Here is a 25,064-nt window from a genome sequence, read left to right as displayed (position 1 = left end):
TCATAAATCTACACACAATACCCCATAATGACAAAGCAAAAACAGTTAAAAACATTTTTTGAAAGTTTATTAAAAATAAAATACATAAGTATTCAGACCCTTTGCTATGAGACTCGAAATTGAGCTCAGTTGTATCCTGTTTCCATTGATCATCCTTAAGATGTTTCTACAACTTGATTGGAGTCCACCTGTGGTAAATTCAATTGATTGGGATATGATTTGGAAAGGCACACACATGTCCCACAATTGACAGTGCATGTCAGAGCAAAAACCAAGCCATAAGGTCGAAGAAATTGTCTGTATAGCTCTGAGACAGGATTGTGTCGAGGCCCAGATCTGGGGAAGGGTACCAAAACATTTCTGCAGCATTGATGGTCCCCAAGAACACAGTGGACTCCATCATTCTTAAATGGAAGAAGGTTTGGAACCACCAAGACTCTTCCTAGAGCTGGCCACCCGGCCAAACTGCACAATCGGGGGAGAAGGGCCTATGTCAGGGAGGCGACCAACCCGATGGTCAATCTGACAGAGCTCCAAAGTTCCTCTGTGGAACTTACAGGAGGACAACAATCTCTGCAGCACTCCACCAATCAGGCCTTTATGGTAGAGTGGCCGGACGGAAGCCACTCCTCAATAAAAGGCACATGACAGCCCGCTTGGAGTTTCCCAAAAGGCACCTAAAGACTCTCAGACCATGAAAAACAAGATTCTCTGGTCTGATGAAACCAAGGTTGAACTATTTGGCCTGAATGCCAAGTGTCATGTCTGGAGGAAACCTAGCGCCATCCCTACGGTGAAGCATGGTGGTGGCAACATCATGTTGTGGGGATGTTTTACAGCGGCAGGCACTGGGAAACTAGTCAGGATCGAGCGAAAGATGAACGGAGCAAAGTACAGAGAGATCCTTGATGAAAACCTGCTCCAGAGTGCTCAGAACTTCAGACTGGGGCAAAGGTTGACCTTCCAACAGGACAACGACCCTGAGCACACAGCCAAGAAAATGCAGGAGTGGCTTCGGGACAAGTCTCTGAATGTCTTTGAATGGCCCAGCCAGATCCTGGACTTGAACCCGATCAAACATCTCTGGAGAGACCTGAAAATAGCTGTGCAGCGACGCTCCCCATACAACCTGATGGAGCTTGAGAGGATCTGCAGAGAAGTATGGGAGAAACACCCCAAATACAGGTGTGCCAAGCTTGTAGCGTCCTACCCAAGAAGACTCGAGGATGTAATTGCTGCCGATTGTGCTTCGACAAAGTACTGAGTAAAGGGTCTGAATAATTATGTAAATATGATATATCAGGGTTTTTTTTTATATAAATGAGCAAAAATGTCTAAAAACCGGTTTTTGCTTTGGCATTATGGGGTATTGTGTGTAGATTGATGAGGGGGGGGGGAATGATTTAATCACTTTTAGAGTAAGGTTGTAATGTTACAAAAAGTGGAGAAAGTCAAAGGGTCTGAATACTTCCGAGTGCAATGTATCAACAAATTGGCGAGGGCACTAGAACAGTCTGCAGTTCCCGGCCTCACCCTACTAGAACTTGAAGTCAAATGTCTACTATTTGCTGATGAGCTGCTGCTTCTGTACCCAACAAATGAGGGCCTACAGTAGCACCTAGATTTTCTGCATAGATTCTGTCAAACCTTGACAGTATATTTCAATAAGACAAAAACAATGGTGTTCCTAAAACGTTCTGTTTCCAGGACCACAAATAAAAATTCCATCTAGACACCGTTGCCCTAGATCACACAAAAAACTATACATACCTCAGCCTAAACATCTCTCACCTGGCCCTGCCACAGGTAACGCAAAGCTGTGAACGATCTGAGAGACAAGGCAATAATTGCCTTCTACGCCATCAAAAGGAACATACAATCCGACATACCAATTCGGATCTGGCTAAGAGTACTTAGCCGCTCACCAACCAAGAATTCACTAAATGGGGCAAACACCAAATTGAGACTCTGCATGCAGAATTCTGCAAAAATGTCCTCTGTGTACAACGTAAAACACCAAATAATGCATGCAGAGCAGAATTAGGCCGATACCTGCTAAGTATCAAAATCCAGAAAAGAGACGGTTAATTCTACAACCACCTAAAAGGAAGTAATTCCCAAACCTTCCATAACAAATCCATCACCCACAGAGAGATGAACCTGGAGAATAGTCCCCTAAGCAAACTGGTCCTGGGGCTCTGTTCACCAACACAAGCAGATCCCCAGGAAAGCAACACAATTTGACCCAACCAAATCATGAGAAAATAAAAAGATAATTACTTGACACATTGGAAAGAATTAACAAAAAAACTGAGCAAACTAGAATGTTATTTGGCCCTAAACAGAGTACACAGTGGCAGAATACCTGACCACTGTGACTGAGCCAAAGCTTTGACTATGTACAGACTCAGTGAGCATAGCCTTGCTATTGAGAGAGGCCGCAGTAGGCAGACCTGGCTCTCAAGAGAAGACAGGCTATGTGCCCACTGCCCACAAAATGAGGTGGAAACTTAGCTGCACTTCCTAAACTCCTTCCAAATGTATGACCATATTAGAGACACATATTTCCCTCAGACCCACAAAGAATATGAAAACAACTTCCATTTTGATGAACTCCCACACATACTGGGCAAATTACCACCAGTGAAGAACACCATTGTAAATACAACCTATATTGTACTTTTTTTATTGTTTATTTTGACTTTTGTTTGTCTATTTCACTTGCTTTGGCAATGTAAACACGTTTCCCATGCCAATAAAGCCCCTTTTATTGAATTGAGAGATAGAGAGAGCGAGAGCGAGAGCGAGAGAGAGAGAGAGAGAGAATGGAAAGTAAAGTTGAGAGGTGAGGTGGGGTGGGAGGAAGAGAAATGAAGAAGAGGATGACAAGTAGATGAAAGGGGAGGAGAGTAAGAGGAGAGGCCCTGTGGGGTGTCAGAGCTCAGCCCTGCTATACAGCACAGCTGCCACTGGGAGCCCATACCGCATTGATTTGTACTTTTCACTGGAGTTGGGGACACACACACATACTGTACACACACACACACACACACACACATACTGTACACACACACACACACACACACACACACACACACACACACACACACACACACACACACACACACACACACACACACACACACACACACACACACACACACACACACACACACACACACACACACACACACACACACACACACACAGAGTACAGCTCCAGAGGCAAAAACACCAACTAGCAAGCAACATTTGGCACTTGTTGAGCTTATATTTATTACCCCTCCTGGTTTACTCTGCATTCATTTGTTCTTATCTCTGTACCCCCAACCCTTTCCTCTCCCAATAACGAGAATTTCTTCAAAAAGCCTATACTCTTTCCCTCATGGGCTGAATTTATGAATACATTTTGTTTTGATTGTATGCAACAAAGCCCCAATCATGATCTGATTTGTGTACATACATCGATACTAGTCTATGTGCCTACCAGAAGACGCTCCTTGTGAATAATTTATATTTCTATTAAGTACCGTGCCTGAGCGCCCCCCCCCCAATCCCCCCACTCCCGGCACAGTATTAATATTGAACAGATAAAAGCCTCCTCTAACAGCAGAGGGAACAGCATCAAATGAAGCTGGGGATTAGAGGACTTGAAAGGCAACATGGGAAGGAGGAACTCTCTCTGGGCTGGACTGTATGGCTCCTATATACGCTGGAGAGAATAGAGAGACTACGACTTCCTGTAATGGCTGGATACACTATAGTACTGTAGCTGTAGTCTTAACACACCTGACCCGTAGAAGAGTGGTATACAGTACTGCAGCTAATCTCCAGTTCAAGCTCATTAGTAAATCATTATTGCATAACAATGTGAAATGTAAAGGCTTCATGTAAAGGCGGTATACAGTATAGAGCAGTGGCCAGAGGGAGGATGGGACTGACTGTCACCCAGTAAACTACAGCAAACAAAGTCCTTCTCTTCTATCTCTCACCTGACCCTGAAATACCGTGTTCCAACGGTTTATTTAGACCCAGCCAATAGCAGGCACTACAAATCGTTGTTCAACCAAACCGAGGCATCTATAGGCAAACAAACACACACACACAAGCACGGATATGGAAGCACACACACACAGTGTTCTGAACAGGGGGTAGAGAGGCCTGGAATGAAAACACTGCCAGATAAGTCACGGTGCCCTCATGGAGGCTGTGGTGCCCCCCTCCCCACCACACAGCAGTACACCTCCCAGGTGGGTGTGTTTGTCTCCCTTTCTTCATTGCTCTCCTGCTTCCAGTATTTCTCTCCTGTCCCCTTCATCCCCGTCTGTACCTCTCGGCAGGCTACAAGACATTTAAGAGCCTATAAAGTGTTTAATGTGTAGTTTGTTCACGGGGAAAGAAGTGATAAGTGTGTTTTTATAAAGCACATTCATCGCTAGTCACAATGAAATTTGACATGCCTGAACTACCCTCAAAGACCCAAAGACAGCTCTGAGGTCTGGGTGCAAGATGTGCCGTTTAAAACCCCGGGAGTGGATCTACCCCAGCCATTCAGATGCTACACACGCTCATATTGATAGCAGCTTCAGAGGCAACACTTCTAACATGCTTTCACTTTGACCTTTTTTTATTTTTTTTAACTCGGGCTTCTTAGTTTAAATGTAATCAGAAACAGGTGTTATCTGAGGAAGGGGAAAGCCTGGAGAGAAAGAGAGAGAGCACTAGTGAAGCCCACATTAAGGCCTGTTCACATGAAGAGTACACTGTGATGTCTGCCATTATAATATGGTAGAACACAGCTCAAAGCCTTCCTCGCTCTCGTCTCTCTGTCTGTCAGTAGAATGTAGAATGCCATTGAGTTTCAGACTTTCGTTTCTATCTCCCCCCCCAAAGCTAGCACAGGTTGCTTTTCCACAGCCTCTATTGAGTTTAGCATAGAGTAGATGAGCATCACTTTCCCCACCATTACTTCAGCTAAATATATAAACATGGCGCTTGGCAATGCTAGGCTGTCTTCTGCTCTGTCTTTTCTTTTCTCTTTTCTACTCTCTCTCTCTATGGTTCTCTAGTACTGTTAGGGTATCGTGTTGGCCACCCCCCCCCCCCTCTCTCTCTCTCTCTCTCTCTCTCTCTCTCTCTCTCTCTCTCTCAAAATTCAATGTATGGACTTCATTGGCATGGGAAACATATGTTAACATTGCCAAAGCAAGTGAAGTAGATAATAAACAAAAGTTAAATAAACAATAAAAATGTACAGTAAACATTACACTCACAGAAGTTTCAAATGAATAAACACATTTCAAATGTCATAATATGTCTATATAAAGTGTTGTAACAATGTGCAAATAGTTAAAGTACAAAAGGGAAAATAAATAAACATAAATATGGGTTGTATTTACAATCGTGTTTGTTCTTCACTGGTTGCCTTTTTCTTGTGGCAACAGGTCACAAATCCTGTCCCTGTGATGGCACACCTTGGTATTTCACCTAGTAGATATGGGAGTTCATCAAAATTGGATTTGTTTTCATATTCTTTGTGAGTCTGTGTAATCTGAGGGAAATATGTGTCTCTAATATTGTAACACATTTTTCAGGAGGTTAGGAAGTGCAGCTCAATTTCCACCTCATTTTGTGGGCAGTGTGAACATAGGCTATGCTCACTGAGTGTGTACATAGTCAAAGATTTCCTTAATCTTGGGTCAGTCACAGTGGTCAGGTATTCTGCCACTATGGTTCACTAGTACTATTGGAGTATCATGTTGGCCATTCCCCTCCTCCTCTCTTCTCTCTCTCCTCTCTGGTTCAGTGTTGTCTCTAATGGCTGTTGATTATCTACTAAAGAGAGTTCCATTTTTCTCTAAGGTTCTCTTAACAGATTAGACTAGAAAGAATGTAGGTCAATCACACCCCCCTCTACACTTCTTATCATGAGGGATTATCATGTCACCAGAACGTCACTTCCTGTTGAACGCGGAATGAGGCAGAGCTTGGTTTGTTGGTTTGGAAAGTGTCTGAAAAAAGTGTTTTATTGCACAAGTTCGGTTACTACCTAGCACTTAACGCTCTGGCCGAAGAGTCGGGTTGATAGGAGCGTTCTGACCTAACAGCAGTAGTCAAGCACCCAAGCTAACTGGCTAATGTTGGCTAGCTTGCTAGCTATTTCCAGACACAAATAAGAGAACAGCTCACTCCACGCCATTTTACTTGCCCTAGCAGAGCTGGTTAGGCTGGTTTTATGTTATCCAGAGTAGAGGTCGACCGATTAATCGGAATGGCCGATTAATTAGGGCCGATTTCAAGTTTTCATAACAATCGGTAATCGGTATTTTTGGACACCGATTTGCCGATTATTATTAGTTATTTTTTTTGTTATTTTTTTACACCTTTATTTAACTAGGCAAGTCAATGACGGCCTAGGAATGGTGGGTTAACTGCCTTGTTCAGGGGCAGACCAACAGATTTTTACCTTGTCAGCTCGGGGATTCGTTTTTGCAATCTTCCGGTTACTAGTCCAACGCTCTAACCACCTGCCTTACATTGCACTCCATGAGGAGCCTGCGTGGCAGGCTGACTACCTCTTACGCGAGGGCAGCAAGAAGCCAAGGTAAGTTGCTAGCTAGCATTAAACTTATCTTATAAAAAACAATCAATCTTAACATAATCACTAGTTAACTACAGATACTTGATGATATTACTAGTTTATCTAGCGTGTCCTGCGTTGCATATAATCGATGCGCCTACTTCGACAAACGGGTGATGATTTAACAAGCGCATTTGCGAAAAAAGCACTGTCGTTGCACCAATGTACCTAACCATAAACATCAATGCCTTTTTTTAAATCAATAGACAAGTATATATTTGTAAACCTGCATATTTAGTTAATATTGCCTGCTAACATGAATTTCTTATAATTAGGAAAATTGTGTCACTTCTCTTGCGTTCCGTGCAAGCAGTCAGGGTATATGCAGCAGTTTGGGCTGCCTGGCTCATTGCGAACTGTGTGAAGTCCATTTATTCCTGACAAAGGCCATAATTAATTTGCCAGAATTTTACATAATTGGGCCTCCCGGGTGGAGCAGTGGTCTAGGGCACTGCATCGCAGCGTTAGCTGTGCCACCAGAGACTCTGGGTTCGCGCCCAGGCTCTGTCTCAGCCGGCCGCGCCCGGGAGGTCCGTGGGGCGACGCACAATTGGCCTAGCATAGTCCTAGCATCGTATCTATCTAATATAACTCAGAGGGTTTTCTTTAATGGAAGATTCTCTAATGTAGGGTGTGGTGTACCGCAGTGCAGTTCTCTAGGCCCTCTACTTTTTTATATTTTTACCAATGACATGCCACTGGCATTAAACATTGCATGTGTGTCCATGTACACTACCGTTCAAAAGTTTGGGGTCACTTAGAAATGTCCTTGTTTTTGAAAGAAAATAAAATATTTTGTCCATTAAAATAACATCAAATTGATCAGAAGTACAATGTCGACATTGTTAATGTTGTAAATGACTATTGTAGCTGGAAATGGCATATTTTTTATGGAATGTCTACATAGGCATACAGAGGCCCATTATCAGCAACCATTACTCCTGTGTTCCAATGTTAAAGGAGAGCCGCACACTCTAGGAGCTCAGATGCAAAAATATTTAATTTACCCACAGGCAAGCTGTCTTCATCAGCTAATCCAAGTTGACCATTTTAAAAGGCTAATTGATCATTAGAAAGCCATTTTGCAATTATGTTAGCACAGCTGAAAACTGTTGTTCTGATTAAAGAAGCAATAAAAGCCTTTAGACTAGTTGAGTATCTGGAGCATCAGCATTTGTGGGTTTGAATCCAGACTCAAAATGGGCAGAAACAATTAACATTCTTCTGAAACTCGTCAGTGTATTCTTGTTCTGAGAAATGAAGGCTATTCCATGCGAGAAATTGCCAAGAAACTGAAGATCTGGTACAACGCTGTGTACTACTCCCTTCACAGAACAGGCTCTAACCAGAATAGAAAGAGGAGTGGGAAGCCCTGGTGCAACAGGACAAGTACATTAGAGTTAAGTAAGTTAGTACAAGTACATTAGAGGGATGCTGGCCTTCTAGGCAGAGATGCAAAGAAAAAGCCATATCTCAGACTGGCCAATAAAAATTAAAGATGGGCAAAATAACACAGACACTGGACAGAGGAACTCTGCCTAGAAGGCAGGTTGTATTTCTGATCAATTTGATGTTATTTTAATTCTACACTTCTACACTTCTCCTTCTCACCCCCCTCTACACTTCTCCTTCTCACCCCCCTCTACACTTCTCCTTCTCAACACCCTCTACACTTTTCCTTTCCACCCCCCTCTACACTTCTCCTTCTCAACGCCCTCTACACTTCTCCTTCTCACCCCCCTCTATACTTCTCCTTCTCACCCCCATCTACACTTCTCCTTCTCAGCCCCATCTACACTTCTCCTTCTCACCCCATCTACACTTCTCCTTCTCACCCCATCTACACTTCTCCTTCTCAACACCCTCTACACTTCTCCTTCTCACCCCCCTCTATACTTCTCCTTCTCACCCCCATCTACACTTCTCCTTCTCACCCCCCTCTACACTTCTGCTTCTCACCCCCCTCTATACTTCTCCTTCTCACCCCCCTCTACACTTCTCCTTCTCACCCCCCTATACACTTCTCCATCTCTTCCTTTCATTCAGTCATCTCACCCCCCCTCCCCCCTCCCCCCTCCTGTACTTCTCCTTTCTCATCCTTCCCAATCCCAAATCCAGTGGCATGTGTTAGGAAATGGCCATTTGTACCCCCCCACCGGCCCACCCTTCACAACCCTGGAGCTGTATCTAAGGGAGAGGAAGTGGGCTTGTGTGAGCTGGCTGGCTGTTTTCTTGAAATTACCATCCATTGACACAGTGTGACAAAGCCGTGCGGGCAGCAGAGCTCCTCTTAAAAGGATTACACAGGGAGCGTGGAGCTGGGGAGGGGGGGGGGGGGGGGGGGGGGGGGCTGTCGGCAGCAGGAGGTGCGTGCATGCCCAATGAGCAATCCTCTCTTGCCTGGCTAGGGCTGAGAGAGTAGAGAGTCAGTGTTTAGTGTTAAGACAAACAGGCAGGCGGGCGGGCGGGCGGCGGGCGCCTGAAGTGGAGTAGTGTGTCACTTAGCCTGAGAGGAGAGGAGAGGAGGATGTAGCATAAGTAGAAGCTGCTCGCTCACACACACACAAACACACATTGAGACACACACACACGCAGGCACACACTGCATTCCTGCTGATGAGCCAGATCCCAGTCTGTCTTTGTTCATTAGGAGTTGATTAGCGTGTCACCATGTAACCACGGGTCTGGAATCAGTTCTTAGGGTCTTTTGTGGGCGTCATCCAATTGTTCATCTGCCACTCAGATAGAGCCAGGGTCAGACACGGAGCCTCTCTGCTCTCCAAGTCTTTGAGGGGGAGTCTTTGATAACTTTGATGTAGTGCCACACAAAGTGATATTTATACTCATTTGATTAATCAAGCATCTTTCTGCCAATGGCAGCTCAGTGATATGGGCTTCATGAATGGATTAAAGTTATTCAAGTTATATCCCTTGTCCGGCCTGTCATCAGAAGAGTTATACTGCAGCTTCTGGCTAGGAGAGCATCTCACACGCTTTCACTAGAGATACTGCACCGACTGTACATCATCTATCATGGTGTACTTCCATTATGGCTGCCACACCTTCCAGAGGGGCACACAGCACTATTATTCTACTCATCTCTCTCTCTCCTCTCTCTGGGGCATTAAACCTCCCCCATTTCTTATGTAACTATCCCTAAGTTGTTTGGGATTGTTCCAGCCATGGTCTGACATGGATATATTTAGCCAGGCCTCCTCCTCTCTCCACTGTGTTCCCCCCTGTACCCTGCATGCCCAAGTAGCACTAAAACATTGATGTATTCAGAACCTCAGGCAGGGCAGTGACACACTTACGTTACATCCAGAGCAATTAATGTCCACAAAATCGAGATTACAATGCAGATGTCCCACAAGGTTAGTACAACGCACAAGTGGGCACCCACAGACACAGGAAGGTAGAGAGAGAGAGAGAGAGAGAGAGAGAGAGAGAGAGAGAGAGAGAGAGAGAGACCCACCGCTAGCCACTCTCACGTGGCTGGGGTGAATGCGGATCAGAAAGCGGGCACCGGTTTATAATGCTGGACACTCTTGTTGGTTTTACTTCCACATGCGTGCCCAGTAATGTCATATCGATTGTTTACATAGAGGCTGTGACTTCACACATGGAGATGGTATTGTGTGTGTGTGTGTGTGTGTGTGTGTATGTCTCCTCCTCCTGCTCCTCTCTTCTCTTCCCTCTTCTTTTCTCTCCTCCTCCTCACACACACACTCCTCTCCTCTGGACAGCAGCCAGCTCCTAGCCACTGAGGGGCTGTGCAGCACAGAAGGCAGCATGCCACCCAGAGCCAAGGTCATGCTGGGCAGCCATATTGTATTTTATTACAAGGTGGGCTGCACTGAGCACTAATATGGTCTCTTGTTAGATTGATCACCCATGGCAACAGCAGCAGCAGATCAGGGGACTAGGCAGGTATCCAGAATGTTAATTCACCCTCCAGGTTTTTATGTTTGGCCAAATTATTTTCATTGGCTTTATTAATACATAACGTATATACAGTGTACAGGTATACAGTATATTAGAAGATTGTGCTGGTAGTTAAGGTCTATATAGGAGGGTTATGTTTGTGTGTTGTGTGAAGTGAACGATGACATCATCCTTCTAGGAGTAATGATGCCGGTTCCATTAGTCCCCTCTGTTAGGTGGGCTCTGGTGTGATGACATCATGCCTGTTTTCTGACAAGGGTGGTTGGGGTCGGAGGTTGAAAAAGCTTTTAATTTCTGTTCAGACCCCCTATGACCAACTACATACAGGAAAGGAGAGGCTCTCGTAATATCCATCTTACGAGATAGAAAGCCTACAGATATACAATACCATATTATGATCGTCATTGTCAAAACCTTTAGATTGTCAGGGAGTACCACGTTACTATGGAATGCCATGATGTAAAGTATGACGTATGTTTCTCCTTTAACCTCTGACCTCTCTCCCCTTTGACCTCTGCAGGTGACCCCAGTAGCTGGCCCTCCAGAGGGGGGTACCAGGGTGACCATCCATGGCATGAACCTGGGCCTGGCGTTCAGTGAGATGGTGGACAACGTGGAGGTGGCTGGAGTCAAGTGTTCCCCTGTGGAGGAAGGCTACATCATCGCAGAACAGTAAGTCAACGCACAGGTCACACACACACACACACACACACACACACACACACACACACACACACACACACACACACACACACACACACACACACACACACACACACACACACACACATTAACCTAGCCTTAACACTAACCTTGGATTTAAAAAATATATTTTCAAAACTGTAGACATTCATAGCCAATTAATCGATGACAGTGTTAGGTGAATGGAACATGTTTCCACAGAACAGTAATGGAATAATGGCAGAAGATGCCTTGAAATAGAGTGAACAAAAAGGGGAAACCCTATATTTACCATTTTAAGACTATCCAACAACAGCCATGCAGTCACTAAGGCTGCAGATTTCAGACCACTGAGAGGTGGGTAGAAGCACAGTAAAAGTAAACAAACATCACGAACAACACCTAATTGTGTTCACTGGCAAGCCTTGGAGCTGTATGCAACTGTATGAGACTGGACCATCTAACACAAGCTGGCAGCTCACACACTCGCACACACACACACGCACGCATGCACGCACGCACGCACGCACATACACACACACACACACACAGGGACACGTACACACACACACACACAGAGACAAGCATGCACACTCTCTCTCTCTCTCTCTCTCGCTCTCTCTCTCTCACACACACACACACACACCAGAGAGACTCCTCTCTTAATTATGACTGGAGCAAGGCCATCAGTCTCGGCCTGTTGTTTTCACGTACAGGAAGATAGCCCACACCTCACACAAACACAAACACAAACACACACACACACACACACAGACATATACAACCCGTCAGTCCCAGAACCTCTGTGTGTGTTTACCTTTGTTTAATTGTTTTAATTGCCTGGTGCAGCAGAGAGCACATTAAGCCCGTCCCATCTCCCTTCACTAATTGTCCGTGGCCCATGTTTCATAATTGGCTTCCTGCTGCCTCACACAGATAGACTAGACAGTTCAGTCAGAACGGCTGAGCCAGGAGAGCAGTGCATTGTGGATACCCCTGCCCTCACCTAGACGGGTACATAGACCCTCCCTGTCACAGCAGTACTGTAACAGTGCTCTCTGTCTTCACATAGACAGACAAGTGTATGTGTCCTGTACACCTCTCAGGTGAATGACCCCTGACACTCCCTGTCAGCACACAGCAGCACTCTACCATCCTGACCCTGAGTGGAATGGAGTGGTGGCTTATGGGTGCCCTCACCTTGACAGGTGTATGGAGACCTCTCAGACGATTGACTCAAATGGAACCCTCCCTGTCTGCACACAGCAGCACTCTACCATCCTGACCCTGACTGGAGAGGAGTGCAGAGCAAAAGGAGGATATGCAGACAGACAGAAAAGGCGCTTTGTCACTCTCTCTTCCTCCATTTGAATGAAAGGACAATGACTTGGAGTCAGTGGGGTAGAAGACAGTTTTGTGAGTTTCGTGTTGGAGCTGCGGCCTGCGGAGACAAAGGTAGCCTGGCACACAACAGAACTGAGTAGAACAGACTCCTCTGTGGAGTCAAGTCCTTAACCTTAATTCCTCTGCTGGCCTTCTTCTGCCCTCCCTCTGATCCCCGAGGAGCACTGCAGCACTGTCCTGCTGCGGCGTTGACTACTATACACACCCACATCAGGTATACCTCAGCACCGATACTGAGGCAAATCAGACAACTTTCAAAGGAGTTAATTAGACACTTTGCTGTGCATGTATTATCCTCTCAACATCCAGGAGGGAAGTATTTTGGCCATTGCTATTAAGGCAGAGGCTTTTGAAATAGTCTTTGGTAGCTAGGTTGGGGGATAGTTGGTGTTGTGTGGGGTAAAGTTATATTTTAGCACCGTAAGTGTTTGGGGAGGTCTGGCTGTGTGTGTGTGTATAATTGAAATGCGCTGCATGTCACACTGGCTGTAGGGGACCATTTGTCAGCAGTGCACCGATCTGACAGCAGTTTAATCCGATTGGGACACTGCTGGAGTGAATTCATTTATTTTGCCGTGTAAAACGTGTCAGAGGGGGAAATTAGAAAGCTGGCCAGGGTCCCCAGCAGCAGTATTACTGTGACTAAGAAGGGGTAGGGTTGTGGGTAGTGTTGGCGTAGTGGTCTGGATCCCTGACTTAGCAGAAGTTAGCACACATTGTCAACCTGTTGGTTCTCTGCCCTGTTAGTGTTGCCTTGGTCGGACTAGTGTGGGTTGCACCACAAGCTGTACTCCAGTCAACAGATTTTTAAATTTTTTATTTAGTCTCTTTTTTTACTATTGGCGCATCCCCTGAATTCAACAGCCTGAATTCAAAATGGAATAAATGTTTCTCACCCATCTACACACAATACCCCATAATGACGAAGTGAAAATCTGTTTTTAGATTTGAGCAAATGTTTTGAAAATGAAATACAGATATCTAATTTACGTAAGTATTCACACCCCTGAGTCAATACTTTGTAGAAGCACCTTTGCCAGCGATTACAGTCTTTCTGGGTACGTCTGTAAGAGCTTTCCACACCTGGATTGTGTAACATTGGCCCACTGTTCTGCAAATTGGTTGTTGACCATTGCTAGACAACCATTTTCAGGTCTTGCTGTAGATTTATGTCCAAACTGTAACTCTGCCACTCAGGAACATTCACTGTCTTCTTGGTAAGCAATTCCAGTCTAGACTTGGCCTTGTGGTTTAGGTTATTTTCCTGCTGAAAGGTAATTTAATCTCCCAGTGTCTGGTGGAAAGCAGAATGAACCAGGTTTTCCTCTAGGATTTTGCCTGTGCTTAGCTCCATTCTGTTTCTTTTTTACCAGTCCTTAACAATTACAAGAATACCCATAACATGATGCAGCCACCACTATGCTTGAAAATACAGAGTGGTACTCAGTCATGTGTTTTATTGAATTTGCCCCAAACATAACACTTTGTATTCAGAACAAAAAGTGAATTGCTTTCCCACATTTTTTGCAGAGAGCAAAACAGGATGCATGTTTTAGAATGTTTATTCTGCACAGGCGTCCTTCTTTTCACTCTGTCAGTTAGACTAGTATTATGAAGTAACTACAACACGCCGTAATGGCCGTGGCGCGCTTTTAGAGGCCCCCCTCTTGGGCGCAAAGACACTATTTTTCTGTTATCAAGCTAGTTTCCTGCAATTCTACACATTTTGTCATGGTGCTGAGAGAAAATGTTCAGCTTTAAAGCTAATTTCCTACAATTTACACATGTTGTGTCACGTTGGTATGAAGAGATTTCGGGAGACAGGCGCAGGAATGCGAAATAGTTTTTTATTAAGCCCAAATTACGGCGTGCCGTGTAAAGGCACAGGGACGAAGACCAAACAAACACAGAACAAAACATAGGGTAGAAACCGTGAACAAAAGAGCGGGGAGTACCTCGAATAAATAACACACAATGATTAACACACGGGACGAGACCCGTAATCATCTGCGCTATCCACAACGGCACGAAAGCCGAAACACACAGCACAGGTACTCACACGCATTGGAACAATAATTGACAGCCTAATGGAAACCAAAGGGCACACTTATACAAGTACTAATCAGTGGGAACGGGGGACAGGTGTGCGTAATGAAAGTTTAAGTTTACTCTGAAAACGTTTTACCACCCCAATTTTTTTTTTTATCCATTTATATATATATATTATATTATTATAATTTATGTTTTGAAGTGGCGGCCACGATTGCATATAGGAGAAACACTGGTCCCTGCCTGGGAGTAAATCTCTTCCTCTCAGCCAGGAGCTCTCTTGGCCTCATTAATTGTGATTCAGGAGATAAGCGCTAGAGAAACAATGATGTGGCCACCCTACTCTCCATCTCTCTTTCTCATTTTCTCTTTCTCTCTTTCTCTCTGGCTCTCTCTCTCTCTTTCCGTCTCTCTTCATTTCCCTCAACACCATGATTGATTCTTGTTCTTTATTACTTTCCACAAGCGTCGATCGATAGGCCTCCTGGTTTTATTATGTCATTTGATCTGGCCACCTGCCGGCGGAGGGAGACACCTGATCACGCCTTATGATGAAGCTGTATTGATCCGCCGTGGGGTGTCGGCCGGGTTCCTGACTGTGATTTATATTTGGCGTTGCTACGGTGACGCCGGAGCTTGATCAGCACGACAGGGGGCTTGTCGGTGGAAGGCTATTTATGATGTCCACTCCCCAGGAAGTTATAGGGCTACTGCTATGAGTGGTGTGGCGACTGGTGGAGGGGCACGCTTCTGAAAGCTGTACGCGGCGAGGTGTCCACTTCAATTAAGTTTCACATTGTTTAATGTCACGTGCGCGAGTACAGTGCAATGCCTTTCTAAATGGCCTGCCTTGGATGTGTCATGTAAACCAATCAGAGAGCCGGAGAGAAGATTACATTACGAGATGAGATCGATAAAGTAATGACCCTCGTAACTTTTCCTCCCAGTCCAACATATATATGAGAGTCTACCTGGTGAAGTCAGAACGGGGACTGGCTGAGAACACTACTGTCTCTATGGGAATGGATGACAAAGAACATTGTTATGTACAGTATGTGCATTGGGTTGAATACTGTATTCCGTGACATTGAGCTGTAATGTACAATGCTGAATAGATGTGCTAGATAGCGTTGTGTGTCGGACTGTGTGTGTTTTTGTGTGTTCTTCCAGGATAGTGTTTCTGACTGTGTGTGTGGTGTTCTCTTCCAGGATAGTGTTTCTGACTGTGTGTGTGGTGTTCTCTTCCAGGATAGTGTTTCTGACTGTGTGTGTGGTGTTCTCTTCCAGGATAGTGTGTCTGACTGTGTGTGTGGTGTTCTCTTCCAGGATAGTGTGTCTGACTGTGTGTGTGGTGTTCTCTTCCAGGATAGTGTTTCTGACTGTGTGTGTGGTGTTCTCTTCCAGGATAGGGTCGTTTTGTTTATTGCCTGAGTTTAGTGTTTGACTGTGTGTGTTTTGTATGTACTTCCAGGATAGTGTTTCTGACTGTGTGTGTTTTGTATGTACTTCCAGGATAGTGTGTGAGATGGATGCTGCACCAGCCGACAGCAAGCCTGGCCCGGTCCAACTGTGTGTTGGGGAGTGCAGACCTGACCTCAAGACTCGCTCTGCCCAGCTCTACGCTTTTGTGGTAAGACTGTGTTATCATGAATATTATATAAGTATTTTCCCCATACAAATAGTAATAAAAAAGTAGGAAACTTGGCAAAATAACCAATAACTCTACACGATTGGCTGGAGACTATTAAAACGTTTCAGAATGAGGAAGAGAAGTAATCCTCAAGCTTTCTTCCATGCCGACCGCCATTGTTGTCTTGTAAGCCAGAGAATAAGTTATAAAAAGCCTACCAATGAACTGAAATGATGAAGCCTTTTCTTGAAGTATGTTATGTTGAAATACATAATAGCACAGTAATTACCACAGAGGTGCCCAGGGAATCAGCAGTGATTAAATAGACAATGGGTGTTGTCAACAGTAGGTGTTGTCGTACAGGAGTAAACCATAGGAGGATACCTGAATGAACACCTCCACACTTGCCTTCGTCCACACCTGTATCTCACCCGTACTAAAGCTAGCCTGCAGCTAACTGATAATCAACACTCCCATTCACACACTCCCAATTAGCCACCCCTTAACAATTAACAGCCGCTAGTAATTACCAGAACTGTTTTCAGAGTACCGCTTTAGCCTATCCCCTGACTAGAACAGCACGGAGTGAGGAACCGTGTGTGTGTGATGTTTGTGTGTCTTCACTGACACTTTTGACACCCATAATTCATGTTGCTGCTCAGGGAGTTGTGACATCGCAGCGCTGTGCGTGGGTACTACAGTACTTTACCTGCAATTCCCTAATATCACAGCCCCGTTAAAGAAAATGACACATAACAAAAGCTCTCTTCAATTTAGTAGACAACCAAACACCCTCCGCATGTGTGTGTGTCTGTGTGTGTGTGTGTGTGTGTGTGTGTGTGTGTGTGTGTGTGTGTGTGTGTGTGTGTGTGTGTGTGTGTGTGTGTGTGTGTGTGTGTGTGTGTGTGTGTGTGTGTGTGTGTGTGTGTGTGTGTGTGTGTGTGTGTGTCTGTGTGTGGCACTGAGGAGCAGTCTGACTCTGTTTTGTCAGTGTCTCTCAGGATTCCAGCCTTGCTGTGTTGATGTTTCTGACTCTGTCTGTCTGTCTGTCTGTCTGTCTGTCTGTCTGTCTGTCTGTCTGTCTGTCTGTCTGTGTGCTCGCTGATGACAGGCAGGGCGACCCGGCGGGGCTACTGTAAGAACTAGTTATTTCCAGACTGCCTTTTTAAAAGGCCCAGTGGTATAGAACTCAGCAATGCAGAACACAGCAACACAACACAGGATGAGTGGGATCGCAGAGGGACTTTATAAGATCCCTCTTTACATGGGGTCGCAGTGCAGAGGGTGGGCATGCCACGGATCGGGGCAGTTGAAAGCTGTTCTTTTCTGCTGTGGCTCAGTATAGAGTAAACGGTACTGTTAGAGGGACAGGAGGTGTATGATAGCTGGGTGCATTACAGTCCTAAAAAAATGTCCCTCCGGTCTCCCTTCCACCTCTAGATGCCATCAGTGCAGGGCCTGTCCCCCAGCAGAGGTCCTGAGTCAGGGGGCACCAAGGTGACCATCACGGGGGAGAACCTGGGCGCTGGCAGCAGTGTCACCGTCCTCTTTGGAAACCAGACCTGCGAGTTCTACGGGTAATTGAGAGACTCATCTCACCCCCTCTCCTCCTTACACTGACTAGTTCATTTGTGGTAGTTTAATACATCCTGTATTAGTCTCCTCCTGATCTCTCCTCCTGTGGAAGAAAGAGAAGTTAGAAGAAAGAAAATCCATTTGTAATGTTTTCAAAACTTCTGTCATAATAAATATATGTAAATTGTGCTGTTACCCAGTGGTCTCTCTCTCTCTCTCACTCTTTTTTTTCCCTCTAAGTGAGAGCCCCCTAGGGGCATCTCTCCTTCTCTTCCAGTCAGAAACGTCTGCAATTCTTAATAAGGTTTTGATGACCCACTGCATCAAACCTCTCTAATAATAGCCTCCAGACAACCTTATGCTCCCCTGCCTGGGAGTTTTTCCCTTTTTCAGTTACCTGTACTGTTTTTATTTGATCTGCTCTCTCTTGCTTTGTTTTCAGCTCTCTTTCTCTTTCTCTCTCGCTCTCTCTCTCTCTTTCTTTCTCTCTTTCTTTTTCTCTCTCTCTCTCTCTCTTTTTCTCTGTTTTTTTCTCTCGCTCTCTGTCTTTCTGTATATCTAGCTTTCTCTCCCGCCCTACCTGTCTCCTTCATGCTCTCCATCTTTCTCCCTACCCCTCTCTCTCTCTCCATCCCTCCCTCACTCTCCTCTCCTCTCTCTCTCCCTCTCTTTTCCGCCATCTATTTAAAGCAGTGCAGCGGAAGGGAAGGGCGGAGGTCTCATTGTAATGCTGTAAGATTGAGAAGTCAAGGCAGCTTTAATGAGATCCAGGCTAATTGTTCTCCACTGTGAGTCTGACTGTGGCGAGATGGGGGGGGGGGGGGGGGGGGGCTAATGAACAGGGCTAGTTTCAGGGGGGTGGACAGGTAGAGCAAGGATCCATAGAGAGCGATAGAGTAAGGTGAAGAAAAATGAAGAGGAGATGCAGACATTGACTGTATGTTGGCGGATGTGTTTGTGTTCGTGTGTGTGCAGGAGGACCATGACAGAGATCGTGTGTTACTCGGCTCCCTCCCTGACTGGGGTGGGTTCGGTTCAGATCAGTGTGAATGTGGACCGGGCCCAGGTCAAGGAGAGCCTGAGCTTCGATTACATTGAGGACCCCACCGTCCAGCGCATTGAGCCAGAGTGGAGCATCGCCAGGTAACATCAACACCGACGCTCCTAGATATCAGCATCAGGAACTGGACCCTCTCTACTCCCTAGTCCTTCATAGAAGCCACCATCAAAATAACCCCACCAGCGCAACTAGTTAACAGCAGGAGTTGGCTTGGGTGACTCAGTGTTAGATAGTGCAGAGCTGTAGTCAGACAAAAGACCAGACGTGGTAGTGATCGTGATCGCAATCGCATCACTGCAGCATCTCCCAGGCAGACAGGGTTTGTCATTAAAGAGAGGGATGATGAGGGCTAAGTGAGAGTGAGAACGAGAGAGACTGCGAACATGTGGCAGAGGCGTGAGTGTGGAGCAGATGGCAGCGGAGATGGAGTTTAGTCCGGAAGAGAAGACAGAGCAGCGTGTCTTCCATCACTCTCTCTGCTGAGAGACAGAGAGAAGAGGAGAGAGGCACCGCATTGTTTCATCAAACCTATTCTGTCTTTTCTGAAGCGTGAGCCGCACCCCGTGCCTTCTCTCAGGCCTGGGGATCAAACGGGCTGCCAGGGTGCAGTCTACATAAACACAACCCAGGAATGCGTAGCTAAGATCAACAGGAAGGGAGGAGATAGATGTGCGTTATGCATTAGATGCAACACACGAGTATATCTTACCTGGCCCACACCCTGTTACACCCTAGCTTCACTCCTCCTTGTACTCCTGATTGGATGGATCGGTTAAGGGCTGCGTGCTCATTGGGCGTTTTGTTCTGTGGAACTCAGATGAACTCTTGTTTTACCACTGAGATCCGCTGTTTACCACTGAGATAGACTGTAGGTGATGAAACTGTAGCAGCACCACACACACAACGATTCTGGTGACTCTTTGACTTTCTGTCTAGGTGATGCCCATCTAGTGCTCCCAGCAGCCCTGGCTAGCCTGGTCACAAATATAAACAATATAACCCCCAGTGCTTCAGCTCAGCCGCAGTAACAGTCCCGATCACGATAATAGTCCTACCAGAGAGAGAAGACCTCTGCTCATGTCCTGCCCGTCTGTGTTGTTTAGGTCAGCATAGCTCGGCTTTTATTTTGTGTTGTGTATTATCTGTCGAGCCACGTACCTACGACCGCTGCATACTAACTAGCGACCTCGGCGACCACAGCTAGCTAATAGCCTTCGGTAGTTGAAAGACGAGCCCGCCGCTGTGTTTGATTACGGTTCTAGTGAAGTCCGTTAAAAGCATCTTTAATCATTTATTTACCTCAAAAGCCTATTATCTTCTGAAAACGCCTTGTCAAAGAACAAGTTAGTTTGAAGCTTTTATATTTATCTGAGGTATAAAATAAAAGTTTCCACAAGGGGTTGTGCAGGGAAGGAAGTTTTACAGAGAAGGTCTTGTTGTATGCTGGTGTGTTTGTTTGTAAAACTTCTCTCTCTCTCTCTGTGTCTGTGTGCGTGTGTGTGCGTGTGCGAAACAGCGGCCACACTCCTCTGATGGTGACAGGAACTCATTTGGATGTTGTCCAAGAGCCCAGGATGCGCGTCAAGTACGGCGGCCGCGAGTCTGTCAACGTGAGTAGTAACACGCACGCACACAAGAACATACACACATACACACTTACACTAGGCCAGATGATGCTGGGGACGAGTAGTACAACACACTCTCTTGGTCTAGACGATGTTGGGAATGACTGTCATATGAAGTCTCGTCCCGCTAACCCCCATCTTCCTCTACTTCCTACAACCTCCCCATGAACCATATCTCACATCTCCCGTAACTCTAACTAGCCTCCTTAAATAAGGGAGTAGTTGGAGAGTGGTTCACATGCAGTATTTAATTAGACCGTTTTGTCACCACCAGGCTCCCGTTACCATGGCCAGTCAGTCAGGGCCTCAGCTATACACAGTCCGGCTCTAATATGCGCTAACCTGCTCTACCCCACTTAGACTTGTTGTCTATTCAGAGGATTCAGCCTGAATGTTAAATCTCTCACAGGGAATTTTTCTGGAATCTTGAGTGTGGGAGGGTGTTGGAGGACCGAAAGGTTGGAACTTAGTGGGGTGGAGGGGCTAAGCAGGATGGAGGGTGGTGGGCTTGGAAGGCTGGGGGGAGACCGGGGGGCTGGTCCATTCCTAATGGCTTCCATTAGAAGATGAAGTGCTGTCAGAAGGCTTTGGTCAGCATAAAGAACCCTTCTCTGTATAATCAGGGGCGGGCGGGCGGGACGGGGGAATCGTTACAAATTGCATTTACTCTCCATTCCTGGGGGTCCATGTTTAATTAAGGGATTTTTCCACCGCTACGGTCGGTGGGTAGGTAGGGGTGAAGGTGGGGAGGGCAAAGGGGTGGGGGGGGGAGGTAGTGCGGAACAAGTGCTTCATGCCAGGAAATACTGTCAATCATAAAGACATATTGTATACGTACACACACACTGTAGTCAGATAGCCTACTGCACACTCACTCACTCACACACAGACAGACAGGCACACACACACACACACACACACACACACACACACACACACACACACACACAGACACACACACTCTATGACCGTGCTCTGAAGTCTTCTTCTTTGACTGAAACGGCCTCTATGTGACTGATTTCACACTTCACCAGAACACTGCTCTGTGGGTCTCAGAGAATCTTTTTAGAGAACATTTGAACAGATTTTCTCCAAGGTAGTGTCTCCTTACCCTCTGCATTCACAACCCTCCCCCCAGCAGGACAGACTGTACTGCACTAAAGTGGTTCTGAAGGGCCTGAGGTTTCTTCATGATTGCTCCAGTAGCCAACATCAAAACTGTAACCTAGTCCTTTGTTCTATTACATGTCTCCATGTACGGACACAGTTACCCCATCAGACCCTTTTATACGAAGAAACCCAGCCATTTTGGGTCTAACGACAGACAGTCTCGCTGCTTTATTCACACAAAGAGAGAACTGGGTCAGATCAGAAAGAATTCTTGGAAACCTCAGCTGAAATAGGATTTGACTTGTGTGTGGGTGCTGTCTGGTGTGTCAGTCAGGTGCAGGCAGAAACCTCTGAGAGCTCTGCGGCGTTCTCCTTTAAAGTGCAGTCTCACCTACCCCCACCCCATCACACACACCTACCTAGCTCCTCTCACAGACACCCGGCTCCTCTTTGATTCCCTCGCCCCAGAAGAGGCAAAGAGAAGAAGCCGCCATGTGAATTTTTGTTAACTGCTGAGGTTACAATTACCTATCTCTTCATCCCTTCCTTTCGTATTTGTCGCGGGGGGAAAGGCAGAAAGCCGTGCAATCAGGGCCCAGCCGAGAAAGGGCCTGTCATGTCAGCCTTCGAAGTGTCACTTGCCTTCCACTAAATTGCCTCTCTCGTCTCCCTTCCATCCTTCCCTCTCGTCACCTGCACACGATTCTTCACAAAGAAGAAGGCACAGAAAGGGAGACAATTTTCTTTGACACGCTCTGTACCTGTCACTGGTTCACATTTGAAACATTAATCATTGTCCCTGATTAAAGCTAAAAGGTGTGTTTTTCCCCTCACAGACCCACCCTCCCATTTTCTCCAAGAGAATTTCACATGCCACATTTTACCCCCATTAAGAAGTCTGCCTGGCTGATGTGATGTCATCATGAGATAGATAGAGGTTATGTCCCAAATGGCACCCTATTCCCTACATGGTGCACTACTTTTAACCAGATTCCAATGGCACTGGTCAAAGGTAGTGTGTTATATAGGGGGATAGGGTTGCATTTGGGACACAGCCAGACTGTCAGAAGTGGAAGCGATCAACAGCAATTTGAGCTGATCAGCGAGAGAGAGAGCCCTACTCTTCACTAGGTCTATAAAGCAGCACAGCACTTAGTCCTTATGCAATCAGACCTTTCTCTTTAGAGCATTGTCCTACTAGGAAACTAGAAAAGACCTCACCCCAAGAGACATACAATGAACACTCAGATAGACTGACGTGATGAGCAGATGCATAGAAGGAATAGATGGTGAGACTCCACTATAGATGCATCTTGCTCCCTCTCTCTACCTCAAGCTAAAGGTGTGGTTAATAAGACAGGCTTTCCTCCTGTGTCTCTCTTCACCGTCTTCCAGTCTTCTCAGGTTCTTTCACCCTCATCCACTACAGCTGCACCATCCCTCCCCTCCTCTCTCCAGTCTCCATCCATCCCTCCCCTCCTCTCTCCAGGCTCCATCCATCCCTCCCCTTCTCTCTCCAGTCTCCATCCATCCCTCCATCCCTCCTCTCAAAAATCTACATCCATCCCTCCCCTCCTCTCTAAACTCTACATCCATCCATCCCTCCCCTCCTCTCTCCAGTCTCCATCCATCCCTCCCCTCCTCTCTCCAGTCTCCATCCATCCCTCCATCCCCTCCTCTCTAAACTCTCCATCCATCCCTCCCCTCCTCTCTAAACTCTCCATCCCTCCCCTCCTCTCTAAACTCTCCATCATCCCTCCCCTCTCTCCAGTCTCCATCCATCCCTCCCCTCCTCTCTAAACTCTGGACTTTCTACTCTCCTGGCCACCTTCCCAATACACAGTTATATTGACTGTGGAACAACGTAGGGCATTATTCATCGCTAGGCTACACTAACAGCCTGGTCGCCCAGTGGATATTTCACAGCACCATCCACTCTCATTTAGTATGAGATGATTTTTCACCTGTTCAGTATGGCACAGCTGCAAAGTGTACATTCAGCACCATCACAACCTCCAGCTTGTACAAAACATTTCATCAGCTGCTGTAGGTCATCTTGTTCCACTTCCGTCAGATGTGACTGATATGAGAGAGATACTGCCAGCATTACCAGCTGGTGGAAACAAACAGGACATTGAAAGAAGTGTATGAAGTGTAGGAGTGATATCACTCATTGGCAAAAATATTGCTCACATAACCTTTGACCCTTGGCCTTACAGAGCTGTCTCCTCTCTCCTACTCATGACCCCTGGAGCCTATTTCCTCCTGCCCTCCCGTCCCTCCTCTACTGCCTCCCTCTCACCAAGTCAGAGACCTAGCGTGTGGTGCTTGGGCTGAGTGGGCTGCTGCAGACTGCAGTAGATTCTCTTATAATGAATTCAGCCAGAGGGCCAGACTGTTAACGTTACAGCTGCTGCTGTACAATGCGCCGCTCCATCACCATCCAGTGCCAGTCAGGGCAAAAGGAATAGGAGGCAAGATTCCAATTATTTTATAGCTGTTGACCTGGAGCAACTGTATACTGGATGAGGAAAGGGATGAAGACTAAGGACAGATAGCTAAGACTGTACAGTATTTGTGGAAAAGGCATGTTTCATAATGGATCTGATTGTATTAAATTGAAATGTGTCTGGTTGGAGTAGAATACATGAGGCTTTTCTAAGCTGCTGGTTGGCAGAATAACTGTTCCTTCAGTGGAATAATTGACAGCATATGATATCCCTGCACGGCGTGGGACTCAGATGCCTCTATTTCCCCCTTCACTACCCTGATCACTTACCATATACACTGAGTGTACAAAACATTAAGGACACCTGCTCTTTCTATGACATAGACTGACCAGGTGAATCCAGGTGGAAGCTATGATCCCTTATTGATGTCACTTCAATCAGTGAAGGGGAGAAGACGGGTTAAAGAAGGATGTTTAAACCTTGAGACATGGATTGTGTATCTGCGCCATTCAAAGGGTGAACGGGCAACACAGAAAGGTTTGAAGTGCCTTTGAATGGCGTATGGTAGTAGGTGCCGGGAGGTGCGCAACTCGATATTAGGAAGGTGTTCTTAATGTTTTGTAGACTCAGTGTAGCAGCACCAAGCTCAGTGACATATTCAGACTGTGACCTCTTTAGATCAACACACTCTGAAGAAAGGATTCAGGAAGGAACAATTGTCCCCCCACCCTCACACACACACACACACACACACACACACACACACACACACACACACACACACGCACACTCCCTCACACACACACACACACACACACACACACCCTCACACACCCTCACACACACACACACACACACACACACACACACACACACACACACACACACACACACG

The 25,064-nt window shown here is 46.1% G+C and overlaps 1 protein-coding gene across 1 annotated transcript in view; it reads left to right on the top strand.

The window, feature by feature from the left end:
* LOC129861427 (plexin-A2-like) overlaps positions 1-25,064 on the top strand; it is a 108,595-nt gene that overhangs the window by 39,774 nt on the left and 43,757 nt on the right. The window contains exons 13-17 of the mRNA XM_055932813.1: positions 11,106-11,257; positions 16,232-16,349; positions 17,790-17,926; positions 18,900-19,067; positions 20,501-20,594. Coding sequence (XP_055788788.1) covers positions 11,106-11,257; positions 16,232-16,349; positions 17,790-17,926; positions 18,900-19,067; positions 20,501-20,594 — 669 coding nt within the window. The remainder of the gene's footprint in view (positions 1-11,105; positions 11,258-16,231; positions 16,350-17,789; positions 17,927-18,899; positions 19,068-20,500; positions 20,595-25,064) is intronic.

This window comes from Salvelinus fontinalis, chromosome 8 (assembly GCF_029448725.1).
Source record: "Salvelinus fontinalis isolate EN_2023a chromosome 8, ASM2944872v1, whole genome shotgun sequence".
Taxonomy (NCBI): Eukaryota; Metazoa; Chordata; class Actinopteri; order Salmoniformes; family Salmonidae; genus Salvelinus; species Salvelinus fontinalis.
This window is presented reverse-complemented; position numbering and strand designations above follow the sequence as displayed.